The sequence below is a fragment of the Hippoglossus hippoglossus genome, chromosome 21 (genome assembly GCF_009819705.1).
Source record: "Hippoglossus hippoglossus isolate fHipHip1 chromosome 21, fHipHip1.pri, whole genome shotgun sequence".
Lineage (NCBI taxonomy): Eukaryota > Metazoa > Chordata > Actinopteri > Pleuronectiformes > Pleuronectidae > Hippoglossus > Hippoglossus hippoglossus.
The window spans coordinates 17,530,752-17,550,014 of NC_047171.1; the positions used below are offsets into that span (position 1 = coordinate 17,530,752).

Below are 19,263 nucleotides of genomic sequence, written 5' to 3' on the forward strand. Positions count from 1 at the left end.
CTCACACTGTGCATGGTCCACCTCCACGCACTCTGGCACCTCCTCCCTCCACACCTCCTGCTCTGTATGGCACACACACACACACACACACATATATTCATATATGCATACACACACACACACATTGTTGCATACTCACACATGCACATACATACATACATGCCAACACACATATGTACACACACACACACACATGCAGACACACAAACATATAAATGCATACACACACATGCACACACACACATACATATGTGCATACACACTTATTCATATACACACATGCACACACACACGTACACACATGTGCAAACTTACACACATGCACACACACCTATATGCATACACACACTTACCCCCCCCCCCCCCCCCCCCCCCCCCCCCCTTCAGTGCCCTCACAGATGCACTGCACTGCAAAAGGACATTTTTCTTGCAAGAAACCCCACCACACAATGATACAAACCAACTCTTTTGCTCACCTGTGAAATGTTAAAGTAAAACAATACAAAATATGTGACATTTTTGGCACAATGCACAATATCATGCAAACAGTCAAAAGGCCTGCTGGTTAATAGAAGTGATTATGTTATTAATTGTGTGAGACAGGAGAAAAAGGAAAGAGAGGAGGCAGAGACAGACAAGAAATCAGAGCCGGCTTCTATTCTCAGCATTACCTTGACTCTCTGGCAGCGCTGTTTATCAGGCAGGAGCCGGGTAAAAAATATAGGCCAGCGACAGATCTGAAGGCTTAATTATTTTAGGGAAAATTTATATGATTTTCTATGAGGGGGGGGGGCAAAAAAAGTAGGAAGAGCTGAGCTGTGAAGGCCGACGTCCAACCTTGACTCGGACACACTGATATTGATTTAACCGTGAAAACAGGAGCTGGTGAATTATGATGTCATGACTCAGTGCTCTCCTTGCCTCTGTCACTGAAGGAGGATGGGGAGCAGCTGAAAGAGGGAGAGAGAAAGAGAGCACAGATGGGGAAGGGCGGGAGGGCGGTTTGAAAGAGAGGAGGAGTGGAGGTCAGTGAGTGAGAGACGGAGAACGACAGGTCGGGATAAAGCAGATGAATTAGAGGTTTATCTTAATTGCTCCTAAGAGGGATCACAGGTTAGGGTTGACTGCTACCTGAGAGAGAGAAGGAGAGGGAGGAAGGGGGGAAATTGGATGTGATTACGGAGGAGACAGAAACTAAGCAAAGATGAGTCGTCGTAATAAGGGAATTTGTTCGGAAAAAAGCTTCTGAGCCAGTGTCCTGGCCTATGGTCTTGACTCGAGGTCCGGATATTCAGGCAGTTTTGGTGCAGCCACCTAACAAAATACCCTCACATTGCCACGTGAAGGTCTCCGCGGAAGGTTGTCTTTGGTGTAAAGAAAGGATGACATTGAGTGCATGGCAACATTAATGAAATAGCAGTGAGCAGGACATCAGTGTCCCCTGCTCTGTTTCGTCGAAGGACGCGGCTGTGAATGGAGGCAGGATGAAAAACTTTTGCAGTAGTGCTTCAACATTGTTCAGAGGCCAAATGTCTTTGTATTGATTTAGCTGAGAGAGAAAACAGAGAGATTTTTCACATGTTTATATCAAGGACACCGCGGGATAAACAGCCTTCACTCAGCCCGTCTCTTCTTCGCTCAAGGCCCAGCCAGCGCAGGTTATAACAATCCCTCCGTCTCAAGGAGAGATTACATTATGTCTTGTTGCAAAAGCACAGGAGTTGAAAAGACGAGCTCCGGTGCTCTGTCACTCTTTCTCTTGTTTTCACAGGGTCCTCCATTTCTTCCTTTTGTTTGGCAATTTTGCACAAGGTAGCTCGCCGCTCCACCATCTTCGCTCTGACGGAGCAAATAATATATGTCTTGAAAAACTCAAACCCTGCAGACGCCAGGTTCAGTGTGTGCAGCAACATACTGGTGAGAGCAACAGAGGTTTATTTTATATTCTAGCGACGATCAATCAAATGGTCCAAAGAGAGTACATATCAGGCTGCACTTTGGAGAAATTTAGTTTGACTACTGCAAACCGTCCCAGAGCAGCTACTTTATCAGAAAAGTCCACAAAAGAGCAGCTATGATACAAAGTCAATAAAGAGCAATTGTAACCATGATCTGAGGACCAAAGACGATGGGCTATAGATGGATGACATGTCTCCACATCCGCTTGTAGTAGAAATCTGAAGCTAAAATATCCTGAATACCAGTGCTGCCATCTTTCGGTTTTAGGTCTACACAGTAGTTATCGTGGTGTGGGGCACATGTACTTGACCAATCCGGCGTCAGTATCAGCTTTCAATCATGATGTTTTACCTCAGTTTTGTAGCATTAATCAAACTGTCGATGTGTCACTTTGGCCACTAGGGGCCTCTCAGTCAAAACAATAACAAAAGATAGATAGATTAGATTGATGACGTCTTCAAGCAGCGTGGGGTCATGGGAGCTGTTGTCTTCACCACCCTTGCCAATTAAACTCTACCTGGAACGACTCACACGCAAATCATGTTCACAGATGAGGTGATATATTAACAGTTTTATCCAGGTTAGCCAAGTTATAGCAGAGACAGGCAAAGCTGCAAGTAAAATGGAAATAACACAAATTAAACGGAGACCGAAATTAAGCGTCCCACCAGAAACACAAATAAACAATTGAACAAACATCAGTGTGATAAAAAACACCTAAACTTCATTGTTTGTCCCATCCACTAACATGAAGGAGGCAGGGTTTATGTCCTGTATATCAGCCAGCCACCAGGGGGTGATCAAGAGGATGTTACTCCACGTTGTCCATCTTTGTTTACAGTCCGTGGCTGAAACTGTTTGAATCAGCAGCAACCTGACAGCTTCTTTTTTAATCTATTTCTCTTAGCTCCCCCGCGGCCATGTTATTTGTTGCTGCAGCGTTTTGTCTTCTGATTGTTACGCCAATGACAACAAGTTGTGTGTTTGTTTTCTGAAAATCATAACACTTGAGATTATCCTTCCAACTTCAAAGACTTAGTGACCTCTAACTTTCTGCAGCTGAATTGTGATAAGACTGAAGGTCTGGTAACTGGTTCAGATTAAATTTCACCTTTGAGGCGTGGGAAAATCTTAAGGATTATAATTTAAAGAGGAAATTAGGCTAAAATCTGGATTTTAAGAGTTGAATAACACAGATCTTTTGGTGCTACAGGTTTTAGCTTTAAATTAAAAAATGAATAACGTGTAAACTGCCCAAAAAGTTTGTTTTCTAGAAGCTATAGCATGATATAAAATAGTCAGAGTCATGGTATCAGATGTAAAAGTCAAGTTTGCTCTCAGTTTTCTGTGAAATGGAGCAGACTCCTTCTCTGGCCCCGTGCCTGCTGGTCCCGAGCCCAGTTAAAAAATGGGTCTGCATGGGGAGGCCCGTTTCTCAGCCCTATCACATATCAGACTTTTAGGATATGAGCTGACTTCTCACAAAACCCAGCATCCTGTTTGTGTGTCTTCAACTGGTAAACCACCATGTCCCTGCATCACTGACTCAACTTGGCCTCGTCTAGATGTGAACAAACTACTCTGTTGCAAATCGGCAAACTGGTTGGCACTGAAATATCACCACACGCACACGATCCCAGAGAGTTATCGATATTTTGGACACATTAATTGATTTTGCCAATCGCATGCATGCATCGCTGTCTGCGATCTGCACAGTATTTCTTAAACAAATTGCCTTGACACCCAGACAGTCCGAGTCGCACAGCGACAACCGTGCTGCTGCAGCTCTGTGTGGCCAGTTATGAAATTTAGAGCAAGGTCAGAACCAGAGAAGCTGCACAGACGAGGGAGCATGAGAACGTGAAAGCAACACGCAGGAATAAAAATGGAAAGACAAAGTCAATTCCGTTGCTTTGAACTCCCACTCAATAGCTGAAAATCATCTCATATCCATTATTCCTCAGAACGACCCCTCGGCTGAATCGACGAGAGGAAAGAGAAACTTATTTTGAGACAGTGTTTGAATCCACCTTTAGAATTTCTACACAGTTACGCTGAACTTAAACACAGTGTTTTCAGAGAGCGAGTATTGTTATGCCATGTACTTCTGCAGCAGTGAGCATTTCCTGAAGGCTGATCTCACTAATGAAACTCTGAGGTTGCCGTGACCCAAGAAGACAGCTCTTTGGCAAATTCAGCCGAGCTGGCCTTGAAAGACAAGTGTGGAGAAAAACAAAAGGTTTTTTTACCAAACACTCGGGGCCATAGACACTCCGAGACAGATCTCAGAAACTTAAGAGGACAACTTTGTATGATTCAAGGCTTTGCATTAAATGGCTCCTCTGGAAAAAAGTCTTGTACTGCATTGTTTGTTGATTTGTTGGGCGCTCTCCTGGCGGTTGCTATAGTGACTGCCTCCATTTTCTCTCTGTGGCTGCTCACATAAAAGACTGTGTCCTTGTCTCCATAATAGTTTCAAATTGAATACTGCACTTTCCAAGGACTCATGTCGCCAACTTACAGCAGAGTGAAAGTGCATGTTTGTGTGTTTGTGTGTGTGTGTGTGTGTGTGTGTGTGTGTGTGTGTGTGTGTGTGTGTGTGTGTGTGTGTGTGTGTGTGTGTGTGTGTGTGCGTGCGTGCGTGCGTGCGTGTGTGTGTGTGTTGGAGAGGAAGAAAGAAGACAAGTTTGCTTTAGATGTGCTGGATTTAAAGCGAAGTTAAATTTAAAATTTTTTGAACTTTGTCTTTATTTATCTTGTGAAAATTATTCAAGAAATTAGATGATGGATTAAAAATGATCAGTAATTTCACTTCTCTATCTTCTTATTGCAAGATGTTGGATGCTGTGTATAGTGTCATCACCATGATTCTTGTAAATCTCTCCTAAGGTTCTCAAATTAGAGTAATCGCATCATGTCACATCAGAGGATAAGGCCTTATCATTATGATATATTTTTAACTCACACAGTAGAGGGCATACCTCCACCAAGGACCAATTGTGCCCTTGAATTCAATCAGGCTGCACCACATTGCACAAACTGATAGATATCAGTTCCCTAAATGTGCCGGGTTAAACTTACCAAGATACATTTATTATTCCCTGGGATAACTGAAAATGTTGGAAAACGCCCTGTCTCACTACGTTAAACATAGATAAAAAGAATTCCTGGATCCAGATATGCACCAGAATTTAAAGGGTTCTTCCCTGACCCATACCTCACCCTCCCACCAAGTTTTGTGGAAATCCGTTCAGTGTTTTTTGTGTACTCTTGTTTAAAACAAACAAAACAAACAAACAAACAAACAGGGGTGAAAAGAAGCTCCTTGATGGTTAGAATTAATATTATTTGAATGCATGATATTTTAGCTACTGTGTAATGTCATTACCTTGGTGATCATATCATGTCACTTCAAAGAAAAAGTTCTTAACGATATATTATTTTGAATACCATTAAGAAACCCACCACATCCATGACTTCCCTGTTAACGTTATAGTCAACCCAACTTCCATTGTTTCCTCCCAAGACAGAATCCTGTGTGTCACAGTGTCAAAGTGTCATTTACGCCTCTGTAAGGATAATTTAAAACTCAATATAAATTAAATCAACATCATCAGATTCACAGTTTTCAATTCGACAACATATCTTTTAACTCAAGGTGCACTTAGTAGCATTTTTTAACCACCGCTCTGTCGTAAATTGGACAAAGAATTTGTTTCATTCTTAGGGCGAAAAAAACTGTCACCCACAAATATTTTTTTTAGAGTACTACATATTACTATTACCAATAATTCTATGATGAAAAACATCAATGCCGACAGGATTGGGGTCAGAGGTAACGTTGCAGGGAGGTGGTCAAGGTGGGCGGTGGACATTCAAAAGCACTGAACCAGAGTTCAGAGTTCACATCCTGAGTCTTGACTGTGGAGACAAAAAGACTGACTTTTTCTGTATACACCAAGACCCTGATCTCTCTAACCTTAAACCGCAGCTGCCAGCGCCACAAGAACGTTCGATAAGTCTGTAGTCACGACAAGGATATATAATAATTCAAAATGAAATACTTTGACAGAAGAGGAACTAAATACAGAAGAGGAACTAAATACATCAGTGAACGTTTTACTGAAATGTTCAGGATCAACATTTTTTGCAACTTTCCAGGGATGATAATCATTTCTTCATTATGTCGAATTAAAACTGTAAACCATTCCATTCCAATCCCTTGACAACATCTTTTCTGATGCAATTTCACTGCATACAACCATAGTTTCTAGCAGAGAGGGCTACACAGAGATAACACCATTGAGCTATAATAATGTGCGGACGAACCCCTGTCTCTGGAGTTTGCTGTCAGATTCATGTAGTGAGAACGAGAGTTAATAAACCAGCTCAGTGATACAGAACAAGCTCTCGTTGAACAAACAGCTTCTCTCATTGTTTACCTCAGCTGTCAACGTCTCACCGAATGTGGGTAAACAGCACACAGGCACGTAACACACGCTTGTGACACGGTGCTCCGTAGTTCGGTATATTAACCCCATGAACCTCATGTACAACAAAACAAAGCGGCGTATATGTGAGCTTCAATGCCAGGTACAAATGATTTTTGTTGTTACAGCTTGTTGCTAGGTTGTGTTGTTGTGATAAAAAATGTTGTATTGTGTCATGTTGTGTGTTTTTGTGTTCCATCTTATTTTCCATAGTGACATTGGAGGTTTGTGTTATTATTTTTTCTGGGTAAAATGTCTCAGAAATGAAACATGTCGATAATTTGAACACCTTAAAGTTCTGCAAGTCTATAATGAAAACATTAGAAATCACAGAAACAGTTATTATGACAAATATAGTGGTTTTCTCTGCAGGAAATCTTCAGCTTTGATCCACTGCTGTGTTGACCTCATTGCCGTCGACAAAACAAGAGACTGAAAACATGACTCATGGGAGTGTTTTCTGCAGAGGCAGACAGTGAGCACTTTACTCAACCACATAAGTGCACTTTTGAGGTACTTGTACTCAACTTAAATATCTCCATTTAATTGTATTTTACTAAACTTCCCGTGCACTACATCTCAAAGGGAAATACTCTTCTCAATCACAGTTATCTGATCGCGTTGGATACTAGTAATTCCTTCAAAAACATCAGATACACTTGCGAAGTTACTATACTGTACTGACATTGTGTGTTCCTAATCTTTTCTGGCCTGTGAGCCCTTAAGTCAGGTTCACATCTTTACGTAGGATCAGCACTGAACTTACGCTGCCGTCTATGCAAGGGAGCCTACATGTTGTGAGCATTTCTACTTGTGCGCTGGCGTTTCTCTGCCATTGTACAACCAAAACACTAGTTGGCGCTGGGCTTTCCATTCAACTGCTGGTGCGATTCGAACAATGATGACTGAAATTGAGCGTCTGTAGAATTTAGTGACATCTAGTGGTGAGGTTGCATGTTGCAGCTGAATACACCTCACCTCACCCTCCCCTTCCAAACATGAGAGAGAACCTGTGGTAGCCTTCAGTTTTCATAAAAACTCAAAAGGTGTTTAGTTTCTCCAGTCTGGGCTACTACAAGAACCATGGCGGCCTCCGTAGAGAAGACTGCCCCCTGCTGTAAATATAAAGTATTTCAATATAAAGGGCCCATTCTAGGTTAAATAAAACAACAATTTGTACAATTTAGATGAAACACACTAGTGAAAACATCACTAGGATGATTTCATATTCAATTTCTGCCAGTAGATCCCTTTCACCTAAATCTTACACACTGGACCTTTAAGTAGGATGAAACTTGCTTTTTACTGTTATTTGTATATTTACATTTTAAACATTCTTTTACATTTGTATACTTTTACTGAAATAAAAAGCATTGTTGTACTTTTTCCACCTCAGGTTTTTGTGATCTGACATCCCTATGGTTACAGTAATCTCAACAGGACATGCGCTCACCAAGTGTCTGACCTCTATGCGGTTACAGTGGCGTGGTTCAAAGAATTCAAATAGTCCACTTCAATCTCCGTCTTGAGATGTTTTCTTACATCCTTGCACTATTTGTTTATTACAATTTGTCTTCGGACTTCAGAGTATTGAGAATTTTGTCAACACAAAATGACAATAGAAAGAGAAGTAAACTGAAATAACAATTTTTAAAGCTCATTATTAGAGTCGTCTTTAACTCTGATCTCAGTTTTATGGGCAGATATGATGAGTGATGAGCCTCGTGACGTCCATCTGGGTCATGATGCTCCTCAAACTGCAGCCTCAGGCCACTGTCCAGCACGGGAACGTGGGAGTCTCAGATTTGTCCAGACAACTCGGGGATCAGCTGCCAACAAGAACCACCTGTGTGTTGATGTTGGATTTCACAGGGTGTCAAACCTTTTCATGATTTAACTTTGATTTGGTGCAGTCATTTATTTAAAAAGATAAAGGGAAAAATCTATCTTTTGGTTTGCTCACTCTGGTAATTCACCCATTGCTGAAATTGATTGGAACTTGCACTCGTTAAAAGATTAATTTGAACATTGACCCAGTAATAAGGCAATCTGCTGCTCGGTGATCTAAACTCTGAAAGGAATGATTAGTTGAAAAGACTTTAAGATTTTAAAGTCGTGAATATGAGGATTTAGACGAAAGTCTTTTTTCAAACCACTGATAATACCAACGCTTTTGTCTCTCTCATGAATCGCACAGCTTCAGCGTGACGTGCTGAAGAATTCCTTACATCTGATTATATTTGAAGCCTTAAACATCACTGCTGCCTCAAACAGTGCTTTATTCTGTTCGACCCAACCTGAAGGCTTTTTAGTACAACCTGCTCAAGTGGTGTGCACATTGGTGCCATAATAACAGAGGAGAATAATTTAGAAACGCTGTAATATGCTGTTTTGTAGAAACACAAAACATCCTTTTCTATCCAAAACAAGTGATAAGGTCAGAGTGATATAACAAGTTCCTTCTTTGCTCCTATCATAAATACTTCTGTATTGTCTGATAATAAAATGCAACATATCAGTTATATAATAAGCTGCTCAACAGACAGGGTAATTTTTACAGAAGGACAGTTTTAAAAGTAATATTAAATCTGCTTTAGTTGATGGTTGAGCTATTTGGTGGTAACACAAACACAACACTTACATATGCTCACCTTTAAGTTGATATTCGTGCCCCCTAATGTCATATATTTGCCACATAATGAATTTAAGCCCTATGTTCAACTTACTGGTCTCCACTAATCCTAACTACAGAGGCAGAAACATCTGCCCGCTGCAGCTGGAGAATAGTGTGATGAGACTGAAAAGACTCAACTAAAAGTGTATGTTAGGTTGTGGACTGTTAATGCTTCACAGAGCTGAGAAGAACTGCAGATTTGTCTGTTGATTGTCTGTAGGTTCATCACTGTTAGCATAAAAAAATGTCGATTATAGCTGCTTGAAAGATACAATGTGTAACTATGGCCACTAGGGGTCTCTTAATCAAAATCAAAAGACCTAGCTTGATGACATCGGGAAGCAGCGTGGGATCATGGGAGTTGTTCACCTTATTGCCATTGCCAAAGAAAACCTACCTGACGCAACTCAGGCACAACTCATGTTCGTGTATGATTTACGTTACGCAGCACAATGAATAATTCAGATCCATCAAGAGTGAACAATACAAACTTAGCTGACTGGCTCACTGGCTAGCAGTGGTTTTCTTTCTTTTGTCATACGTCCTTTCCCCCGGAAGATGTAGCAGAGATGGACAAAGCCACAGGTAAATTGGATATTACACAAATAAACCACAACCCAAATTAACTGTTGGGATTTCTCAGGGTTTGACGATTGTTGGAAACATTTTGGACAACGTAAGTGCACAAGTCAAGAAAATATGCAACACAGATCCAGTCATTTGTATACGCTTTAATAAAGAATTATAACATATTACATCTTTAAATGAAATTTGTCAAACTGTCATTATCAGCTGCACCGTAGCCGCACAAACACAAATACAGATAAACAGCAGAATGCCAATAACAGGAGGAGAGGGAGTGAGAGGCAGCGTAGAGGCGGGACACTGCAGTTGTAATGTCCTTGTTGTGGATAAATTGTGTGTTGAACATATGCCACTGGGACATGAAATAATTAGCCAAGGTTGAGTGGGACCCTGGGGGGGTTGAGGGGGGGTTAACATGTGGGGAGGAGGGAGGGGAGGCTGCCAAGGTCAAACCCACCAGGGTGTATGTGCTACTGAATCCACACGGCACAACAATCCCCCCCGGTGCCACGCTGATGGGTTCACTTCATCCCCTCTCGTCACGACTTCAGACTATATTCACCTCACAGCTCCATCGCAGTTATCTCACCCCCCGTCCGGATGATCCCAGCCAGTCACGGAGGATTTACTCGACAGCAGCGTCATAAAAAAACACATCCAGACGTAGACGAGTGATTAAAATGCAGATTGTCTCACCTGACTCGCACGCCCCGTTTAAGTGTCCTCATCTCGCTTTCCCTCACTTGTCCTTTCCCTCTATCTCTGCTTATCGCGGCTGATCCATTCATCTTATCCAAATATGTGTCACACTATGACATCATGTTCCTTTTTCATTTCTTCTGTAGAGCCATCACTGAAAACCCATGGAAGACACGCACGCATCTGTGTGTGTGCATGTGTGTGTGAGTTGGTCTGTGTGTGTGTCGTGAGTGTATTGAGTGATATATGAAATAGTGCAGGTACAGGGGGATAATTTATGTCCCTCTTATCTCGTTCTTTATTGGTCTCAAAGTGACTACAGTATGAATATTTTGCCTTACAGCATATCGAGGACAGGGTCATGTTTGCATAAGGAGGTAAATTATGACACTAATAACAATGCTGGCATGGCAAGAGGAGACGGGGGAGGGGGAGGTGAGGGCGAAGGGGTGAGTGGGAAACGGGGGGGAGGCTTGCGTTCGTGAAAGGTGAAGGAATAGACGTGTGGAAATTAGAAAATAAAGGTCTCTTTCTTTCTTGTAAGTGACTAATGCTGCACGGTGACTAACTCTCAGTCTCATTCTGCTGTTTATCTGTATTTGTGTTTGTGCGGTGACGGTGCAGCTTATGATTTTTGCAACAATTCTTTATCGAAACGTCTAAAAACGACTGGGTCTGTGTTGCATATTTTCTTGACTTGTGCTCTTACATTATCCAAAATGTGAAATTTTCAAATCCTGAGAAATCCCCTCATTTCATTTTGGTGGTGGTTTAATTGAGTCATATCCCATTTACTTGGGGCTTTGTCCATCTCTGCTACAACTTCTCATCCCCAAAGATTCTCAGTGAAGCTGTCGGCGAGATGCAGACGCCCCTACAGTGAGAAAAAAGACTTCTGTAAGTGATTTGCCGGCGTGCGGGCGGTGAGTCACGCCGTCTGGCTCGGCTTTGCTCCAGCGACACTTGAATGATTGCCTTGAAAATGCAATGCTTTCTATATTTTAATATTGCGACCTGAAAGTATTCAACTTCATGCTTTCACGAGGCGCTGGGATATTGCTCATCATCATCATCTGAATCGTCAGAAGTCCTTTCCAGACGGCTTTTTGTGCAACTTTATACAGTGATTCTACTCTTTCTGCTCTGCTACCTGGGGAATACAGTCTGTTATCTTTTCTTCATGTTTTTTTCTTTTATTTGATGGCTGCACTAACCAGTTTCTCGCAGATATAGATAAAACAGCACTATGTAAAAGTTCATGATCCATCCATCCATTATCTATACCAGTTTTCCTGTAAGGGTTGTGGGGGAGCTGGAGGCGAGAGGCGGGGTAAACCAGGTCGCCAGCATATCAAAGAGCCGACACAGAGACAAACAACCGTTCACTCTCATGTTCACACCTATACGGGTCATTTAGATTCGCCAATTTACCCCAAACTGCCTGTGTTTGAACTGTGGGAGGAAGCGGAAAATGAACCTTCCTGCTGTGAAGTGCTGACCACTAGAAGCTACGATGAGGGTAAGGCTTGGGCTGCAGTTTGTTTCTGAGTAGATGAATTTGGTTGGGGTTAGAATCTGAGTTAGGACGAGGGTTTAGTCTGAAGTGTAGATACAGTAAATAAAGAAAAGTCCAGTTGTCCATGAGAAGATAAGTTAGTTAGATTTGGGGTTAGATGCAATGGTTAGAGTTAGGCTTGAGCTGCAGTTTGGGTTAAAGTAAATGAATTTGCAGTTAGGACAATAGGCTTGGGTTCAGGCCTGAAGTGTAGATACATTTGGAAATGTCCAGGTGTCCATGAGAAGATAAGTTGGTTAGATTTACAGTTAAAAGCTGTGATTAAGTATGTTCACCAAGACCATCATTGATTTGAGAAAACCCCACCGTGTCGAAATGCACACACTAAGCCCGTGAGTGTACCTGCTAACCACTGAACCACATGTATGTGCATTGACTGAAGTATCCAATTTCAGACACGCCCGAAGTTTATGAAACATGTCACATTTCGCTCTTATTAATCTAATCCGAGATTCTTTCAGCACAAGGTTCTTTCCCATTACGTTTCCTTCCTTTTCAAGTTCATCCATTGGCCTTGCTTAACTGGATAAATTGCTTTAGCACAATATTCTGCCTCCTCTTTACAATTTGTTTGTGCCAGTATAATGTTCCTCTCTTTTCATGCCGTTGCTGTATATACATGTTCGCCTGTGCCAAGGCCAGAGTCTCTAAATGACAGTTAAGCTTGTTGAACTTACTGTTTATAGAAAAGTAGTTCTTTTGCCGAGCCACCTCAGCAGGCGCCGTTCGTCTGATACAGTCTGTGGCTTTACTCATTCCATTTCCAATGCATTCAACTAGAAATTAACGAGATTATTTTGATCATTCAAGTTGTGTGACAGAAAAGAACGTTTTACACGTTGGTCAGGCTTTCAGAAATAAATCTAAATCTAAAATGATGAATTCAAACATTCTGTTTCTCAGCAGTTCAGGTTAGATTACATGGCCCCAGACTCGTGGCCCTAGTTTTATTGTGTGGAAGTTTACATGTTTGATATTAAAAAACAGTTTAAATAAAATTGACAGGGGGCTTAAAGTGACACCATGAAGGCTAGAGTTTTGTAGAGGGGCTCAAATTTAAAATCCAGCTTTAAGGACAGTATTTATTGTGTTCACATGCAAGAGGGTTCCTAGTTCAAATACCAGTTTGTCCGGGGTCTTTCTCAGTGGCGTTTGCAAGTTCTCCCAGGTAAATTGAAGACTCCAAATCGGATGATGTTGCACATTATTGAATAAATGTATACTCAGTCAAATTGTCACTGATTTACTATTAGTTACAAACTAAAACAGGAGAAACAGGGGGTCCATGGGGGCCCACAGCTCATTTTTGCCCTGAGGCCCCTGGACCGTTAAATCCGGCCCTGTCATAGAACTTGTAATTATATTGCTTTAGCTTCTGTTTCCTTTTGCATGAAGCAATCAAAGATTAACTTTCACTAAAAGCTTTGAGATACAAACAGTAACTTCTCTTTGCTATGTGGCTCTCTCTCTCTCTACATATATATATATATATATGTGCCTCTTTTCTCATATGTAAGTCAGGGAGCAACTTGCAACTCAGGGAGCAACTTGCAGTGTCCACATACACAAACCAATTTTTATAACCTTGAGCTTTCTGTCGAAGTGCTAGAAGATTTTTTGATGTATAAATCACATGAAAGACTGTGTCTGAAAGACAGAATATTTTTTGGGGGGGGCTAAATATTGTGCACTCAAAAACCGTGAACTGTGTGGCAGTATGTTGGTTCTGATGGTTATCATTCTACAAGAGAAAAATAACACTTTTTGCAGGAAAATATGTATGTATGTATATTGTACAACAGTAAAAGTGCTGGAAGGAAACACAATAAAAGGTTCATTGTGAGATTTAAGCACATAAATAAGAATATGTATAAGAAAAGATTATGTGTTTATCGCTGAGTGGATAAAACAAAACTTCAGCCTCTTTGACCTCATTTCAGAAACTGGTATCTCTGACCAGAGCCGAGGAGATCAGATTCCTTAAAATGACGATGGAGCAGATTTACAATGATTATGTAGTTTTCCATGTGATCTGCCAGATAAGAAAAAATGCCTGACAAAGCAGACTGTGGCAAACAACAACGAGTTACATGCCATCTACAGTTTAATCCTGTTTTTCACATTCACAACAAAACACTGAGAGGAAGGTCAGGACATGAAGGTTTCTTGGGGCTTGGATTGTAGCTCAGTGTTCGTCTTGTCGCACAAAAGCAACTGACGAATTAATGTATATGAATGGATCTGTAAAAAAGGGACCTTCAACTTTCTCTGAAAAACTGAAAAACTCCACAGAAAATCAAAATTACATGCAAATAATTAAGTCTAATTCATTCATGAAGGTCTGGTAATAAACTATAATATATATATATATATATAAAGGACATGAAGGCAGATGAAAAACAAGACATATCAAGAAGTTAATTATCAAATGTGTCACAAACTCCAGAAAGTTGGGTCATTATGTTTGTGATAAAAATCGGAATCTTTTTTCTTTTTATTACAAGCAGGAAAAATCATGAGAATAAAATATAGCCCTGAAATTTCAACAATAATTTGTACCTGAAAATATGTGAAAATCGAGGTAAAATCTCAGTTATCTACAAATCAAATCAATGTTAAAAACTCCAAAATATGTAATAGATTATGTTGATGAAATCCAGTTTTTCTGTTTTTCCAGCCAGTTGCCTTCCACATTCACGTGCGCTCCCTGCACTGTAATATATAGTCGTGCATTTCCACATTATGTTCCCGAGCTCTTTTGAGTGTCAGGTCCTGATGCCCCGCTGTCTCTCAAGGTCTTTCTCAGTCTGCTCCAGCTTAGCCAAGGTCAGCTGCACCGCTGCAGGCTCCCTGCAACCTTGAGTGGCTAACTGACCGGGAAATGTGTGTTCTCCCGTTCCACCACCTACGGTACACGCCTCAGTGTCAATCAGCCCGATACAGAGCAGGGCTGTCATTGAATGTTCCAGCATGCTGCCACTTGAACATTAGGTCATTCCAGTGGATGTAATCTGGGAAGAAAACACATTCGCTCAAGGCCGTGCGAGAAATTTGCTGCGAGAGCTCAGCTTCTGAACAAATGTTAATTGAATTAAGACCCTCAATACACCAACTGTAGCCTGGAATTCTTGTGTGGCACAAATGTGTATTTGTGTGTGTGTGTGTGCGAGCGTCGCAAAGGAGATCACTCATGAGTTAAAATTAAAAACACTGGAGATGTGTGCATGTCTGTGTGCATGTCTGTGTGTGCATCTGTATCCATGTCTAAGCCACAGAGAGCTCAAAGACATGGGCCTTGACAAACTGTGATAGGGGTTTTTAAATCACGCCGCCACAAAGGCAGAACAAATTACAAGTAAACAGTATATGACTGTTCCAATTAACAAGGTTACATACAAAAAGCTTTTTAAATAAAGGCAAGTCACAGAGTGCTACATAGCATTAGAGCCACAATAGTGAGAGTGTATCCAGGACCTTGGCTTTGATATGAAATCTTGTGGCCTTGCTTCCACCGCCCTCCATGTTAAAAGCTCTTTGTGACAAGGAAATTACTTTATGAACCTCTGAAAAACACTCCAACACTTCGCCCTCCCTGTTAGTTTTATAGCTAGACCATGAGAGAAGTGTGTTTTTTCTCCATTTTGTTCTTTATTTCACTGCAGCCTCCCATTCGTTCCTTGCTCTTTTGCCATGGCTTCTACTTCAGTCTTTGACTTTAGTCTCCCCTTTCTTCTCAGAGGAAAAAAAATTACTAGTAATTAAGTTTAAAAATGTCTATATATATATTGTGTTTTCACTCAAAAACGTCAAACACAATGTGAAATATTTGGTCAGTCTGATACTAGGGAAAGTTTAAATTTGCATTATAAGTGCAATAAGGTGGATAAATATTCCGTAGGAGACGGCAGTGTGTAGCTTCACCTTCAGCACCTCAAACATTTCTTAACCTATGCAGGAATAAGACGTCTGTTTTTCATTTTTCCCAAGGTCTGTGGATAGTTTGTTTGAATACGCTCACACCGTCAGACCTGGCATTGGGTGAATGATATTTATATGTGAGCGTGTTTTTGTTTAGGTCTTTAAGGACTCAGTTCCTCTAACATACACCTGGAATGTTCAGTCCGGACAGAGGCAGAAATACCAAACATGTGTCTCTGTGGCCTTGAGACTTCACAGGGCTCCGACTCAGTGCTCGGCTCGGTAAACACGGTTTCCTCTTGTGGGTCTCTGTTTGGACAGGAAACAAGGAAGCTGATCAAACAGTGGCTCAGAAGGCCACGGCTGCATTGAGCTGGAACTGAGTGGAGGGTCTTTGAAAGCACTTTAAATAAAGGGAAAATAACATGTCCCCCCCCCCAAGCAAATCATCAGGTTTACAGCAGCGATGCCAGGTGCCTCATTTGTGCTCAAACAATATTTTCTCAGGATAAATCATGTCGTACAGATTCTCTTATCTTCACGTTGGATTTTGTTTACAAAGTGGAGGAAACAGTATCTCAGACGCAATGTGAAATTTGGTGCTCGTCTGCCTGCGTGCTGCAGATTTACAGCCCGGTCCTAATGACATCATAGATTAGCAGTAGTAGGACACTGGTGATATGAAGCATTAGCTGCAGACGGACAAAGGGAGGAGAGGAGGAAGAGGAGGAGGAGGAGGAGGAGGAAGGGGGATAATAGAAGAGGGGAGCAGGAGGTGCTTGTCAAAGTCATCAGGGTTAATAAATTGGGTGATAATGCTCCCCCCTTGTGACAGATTATTGAACTGCAGACATTGTAGGAAAGTCTTTGATAAACTCCAGGATTTGCAGGGGAGCATGGGAATAGACATTCATGGTCGACAAAACAGGAAATATGTCAAGAATGATGTATTAGGACAAAAAAAAAATCAGTTAGAATTTCATCTGCTCCTTCTCCTTCGTTGTAAAAACATGGAATCTATACAAATGGTTTTTATTTCATAAGCTTCACTGCCGATTACCAGATGTGTCATACTTCAGTAAAAATTGGGTAAAAGGTTTATGTTATTTGAGAAAGGGGAAAGATGAGTTTCGAATTTCACTTCCTGTCTTTATTGTAACAATGAAAACACACAGACATTAGATGACAGATGTAAAACATTATGATACATAACTACAGCAAAACTTCAGCAAAAACATCCTTTCATCAGTATCATCAGTTTCATCCTTATGTTTGGTGTTGGTGTCTAAAATGAAAGGGAGAATTGGTTTCGTCACATTGCGGTTACTCCTCCTTATTCTCCGTGAGCTGCTCCCTGGACTCCTCGTCTGAAATCTGCAGGACGGGTGTACTGATCTCACTCGACTGCATGTCACCAGCCACCCGCAGCAGGCAGCTTAGGACCATGTCCTTGGCCAGGTTGGCCTCCAGGTTCCCCTCGCGACTCAGCTTCATGGTGATCTGGTCCAGGCTGGTCAGAACCAACTCTGACGCCATCAGAGGGCAAACGGGGCCTTGGTCAGATTCATCTCTCGCCATGTTCTCCATTGTATATTGCTGGTACAGATCCAATAGTTTCTGCTCCAGGTAGCGATTTAGAAGGGAGTTGGAGAATGGCCCATCTCGGCCTTGGAATAAAAAGCTCCGATCACGGGCACTACCCTGTCTCCATCCTCCCCTCATTGGACACAGAAGCCCACCCTGAGATGTCTGTCCTGGGAGAGAATCCTCCACAGCTGGGGGGACATCACAGGACTGGAGGAAGGGGCCAGGAGGCTGAGCGTCAGTGCAGAGCCTCAGCTTACCATCATTCGCTGACAGAGGCAGCACCTGGTCACCTCCAATGTGGAGGTCACTGTAGTTCTGGCAGATGCTCTGACAGAAGGAGGGGACCAGGAAAGGGGCATCGCTACCTGAGCGAGCCTGAGCTGGGATCTCTAACTCTGCAGATATCTGTCTGCACAGAGGGTCCCAGTGGAGAGAGCAGGACAGTGGCGGGGGGGTGTTCATCTCCACTGAAGTCCTCCTGTCTTCCATGCTACCTATCGGCTCGGAGGAAGTACGATGAATGGGGGGGGCGTGCGTAGCGGAGCCTGACATGAGGGTGGCAGCTGCTCTCGGCTGCCCATAAGCACTCTGAAGAACCTTCTGAGGAGGGAGGAAGTCCGGCTCCTCCGATTCACCGAAGGTCATGCTAAACAATCTGCCTTCACAAAGCATCCTGCAACAAAGAGCACACACGCAGGAGCTGTGAACCGGGTTATAAACGCACACTGTCCCCATGCATGTATTGGTGACCTATAGGAACACACAACATGGACCAATGCCACACACCACAGCATCTACAGCCTCATAGTTTACAATGACTAACGCTGTATAAATACACAAAACTTAGAAAAATATACACATATAACAACATAAATATGAACTACTACTTATGGCTCTGGTTTCTGTTTAAAATGAGTTTAAGATCTTTTATGATCCACTTTGAGTTCTGTGGATCAACATAACGAGCCCCCAAAAAGAAAACGACATTGGTCCAAGAGATGATTAACAAAAAGGCATCTTACTTTATTGTAATATAGTATTGAATTAAAACAAATTCGATTATACTCTGAAGAAAACATCTTCCTACCTTTGCCTGGAATCAAAGTCTCACAATCAGCTCGTTGGTCTTTCCACCGTCTTTAATCTCAGCAGAAAAAAGCAGATATCAACTTGTCACTGTCTATCTGTGTGTGAGTGTGTGAAGAGGAGTGCGCAGAGAGGTTGCTTTGTACCACTCCAAGAGGAAGTGGAAATATCTGAATCTTTTTTCTGTTTTCCCCATTTCTGCTTAACTGTATGAATGTACTCCAATGCATAAAAGTTTGTCATTTATAAGGTTTATTCCCGCCCTGATCTCATATATTTTACATTAGAATGTAATGTAAGAAGCATTATTTGTCCTTCTTGCTAAAAGCTGTGAAATGGCAGTTGTGTTTCACTGTAAATAAGAAACAGGTGTGTGGCTGAGGTTGGGTAAAAAGCAGAAAGGAAAGTCATTCTAGGTATCAGTAAACAGAAAGTTAGGGCAGATGGTGATTCCTGTTTCTGTCACGGCATTACCTCAGAGTTATATTCAAGACTGCCAGTTGATGGTGTAGGTTTGTAGTTGAATAACTGTGAGCCTATATGTTAAAGTCCCTATTGTTTTCCCCTCTGCCAAAGCAGAAGTGTGACTTCACGCTCGATTTTGCAATCGCACCTCATTATTTCCTTTTTGAAACTGCACCAGCTCCTTGGCAGAACTTCTAAAAAACATCCAAGTTGTACAGAAGAGG

General features: G+C 41.8%; 1 protein-coding gene across 1 annotated transcript; it reads right to left on the reverse strand.

The window, feature by feature from the left end:
- Positions 1–17,036: 17,036 nt before the first annotated feature.
- LOC117755306 (protein CXorf21) lies at positions 17,037–18,838 on the reverse strand. The gene is made up of 2 exons (XM_034574987.1): positions 18,576–18,838; positions 17,037–18,161 (listed from the first exon to the last, which is right to left on the reverse strand). The coding sequence occupies exon 2, from the start codon at positions 18,158–18,160 to the stop codon at positions 17,225–17,227; it is 936 nt and encodes a 311-aa protein (XP_034430878.1). The 5' UTR covers position 18,161; positions 18,576–18,838; the 3' UTR covers positions 17,037–17,224.
- Between the last annotated feature and the right edge of the window lie 425 nt (positions 18,839–19,263).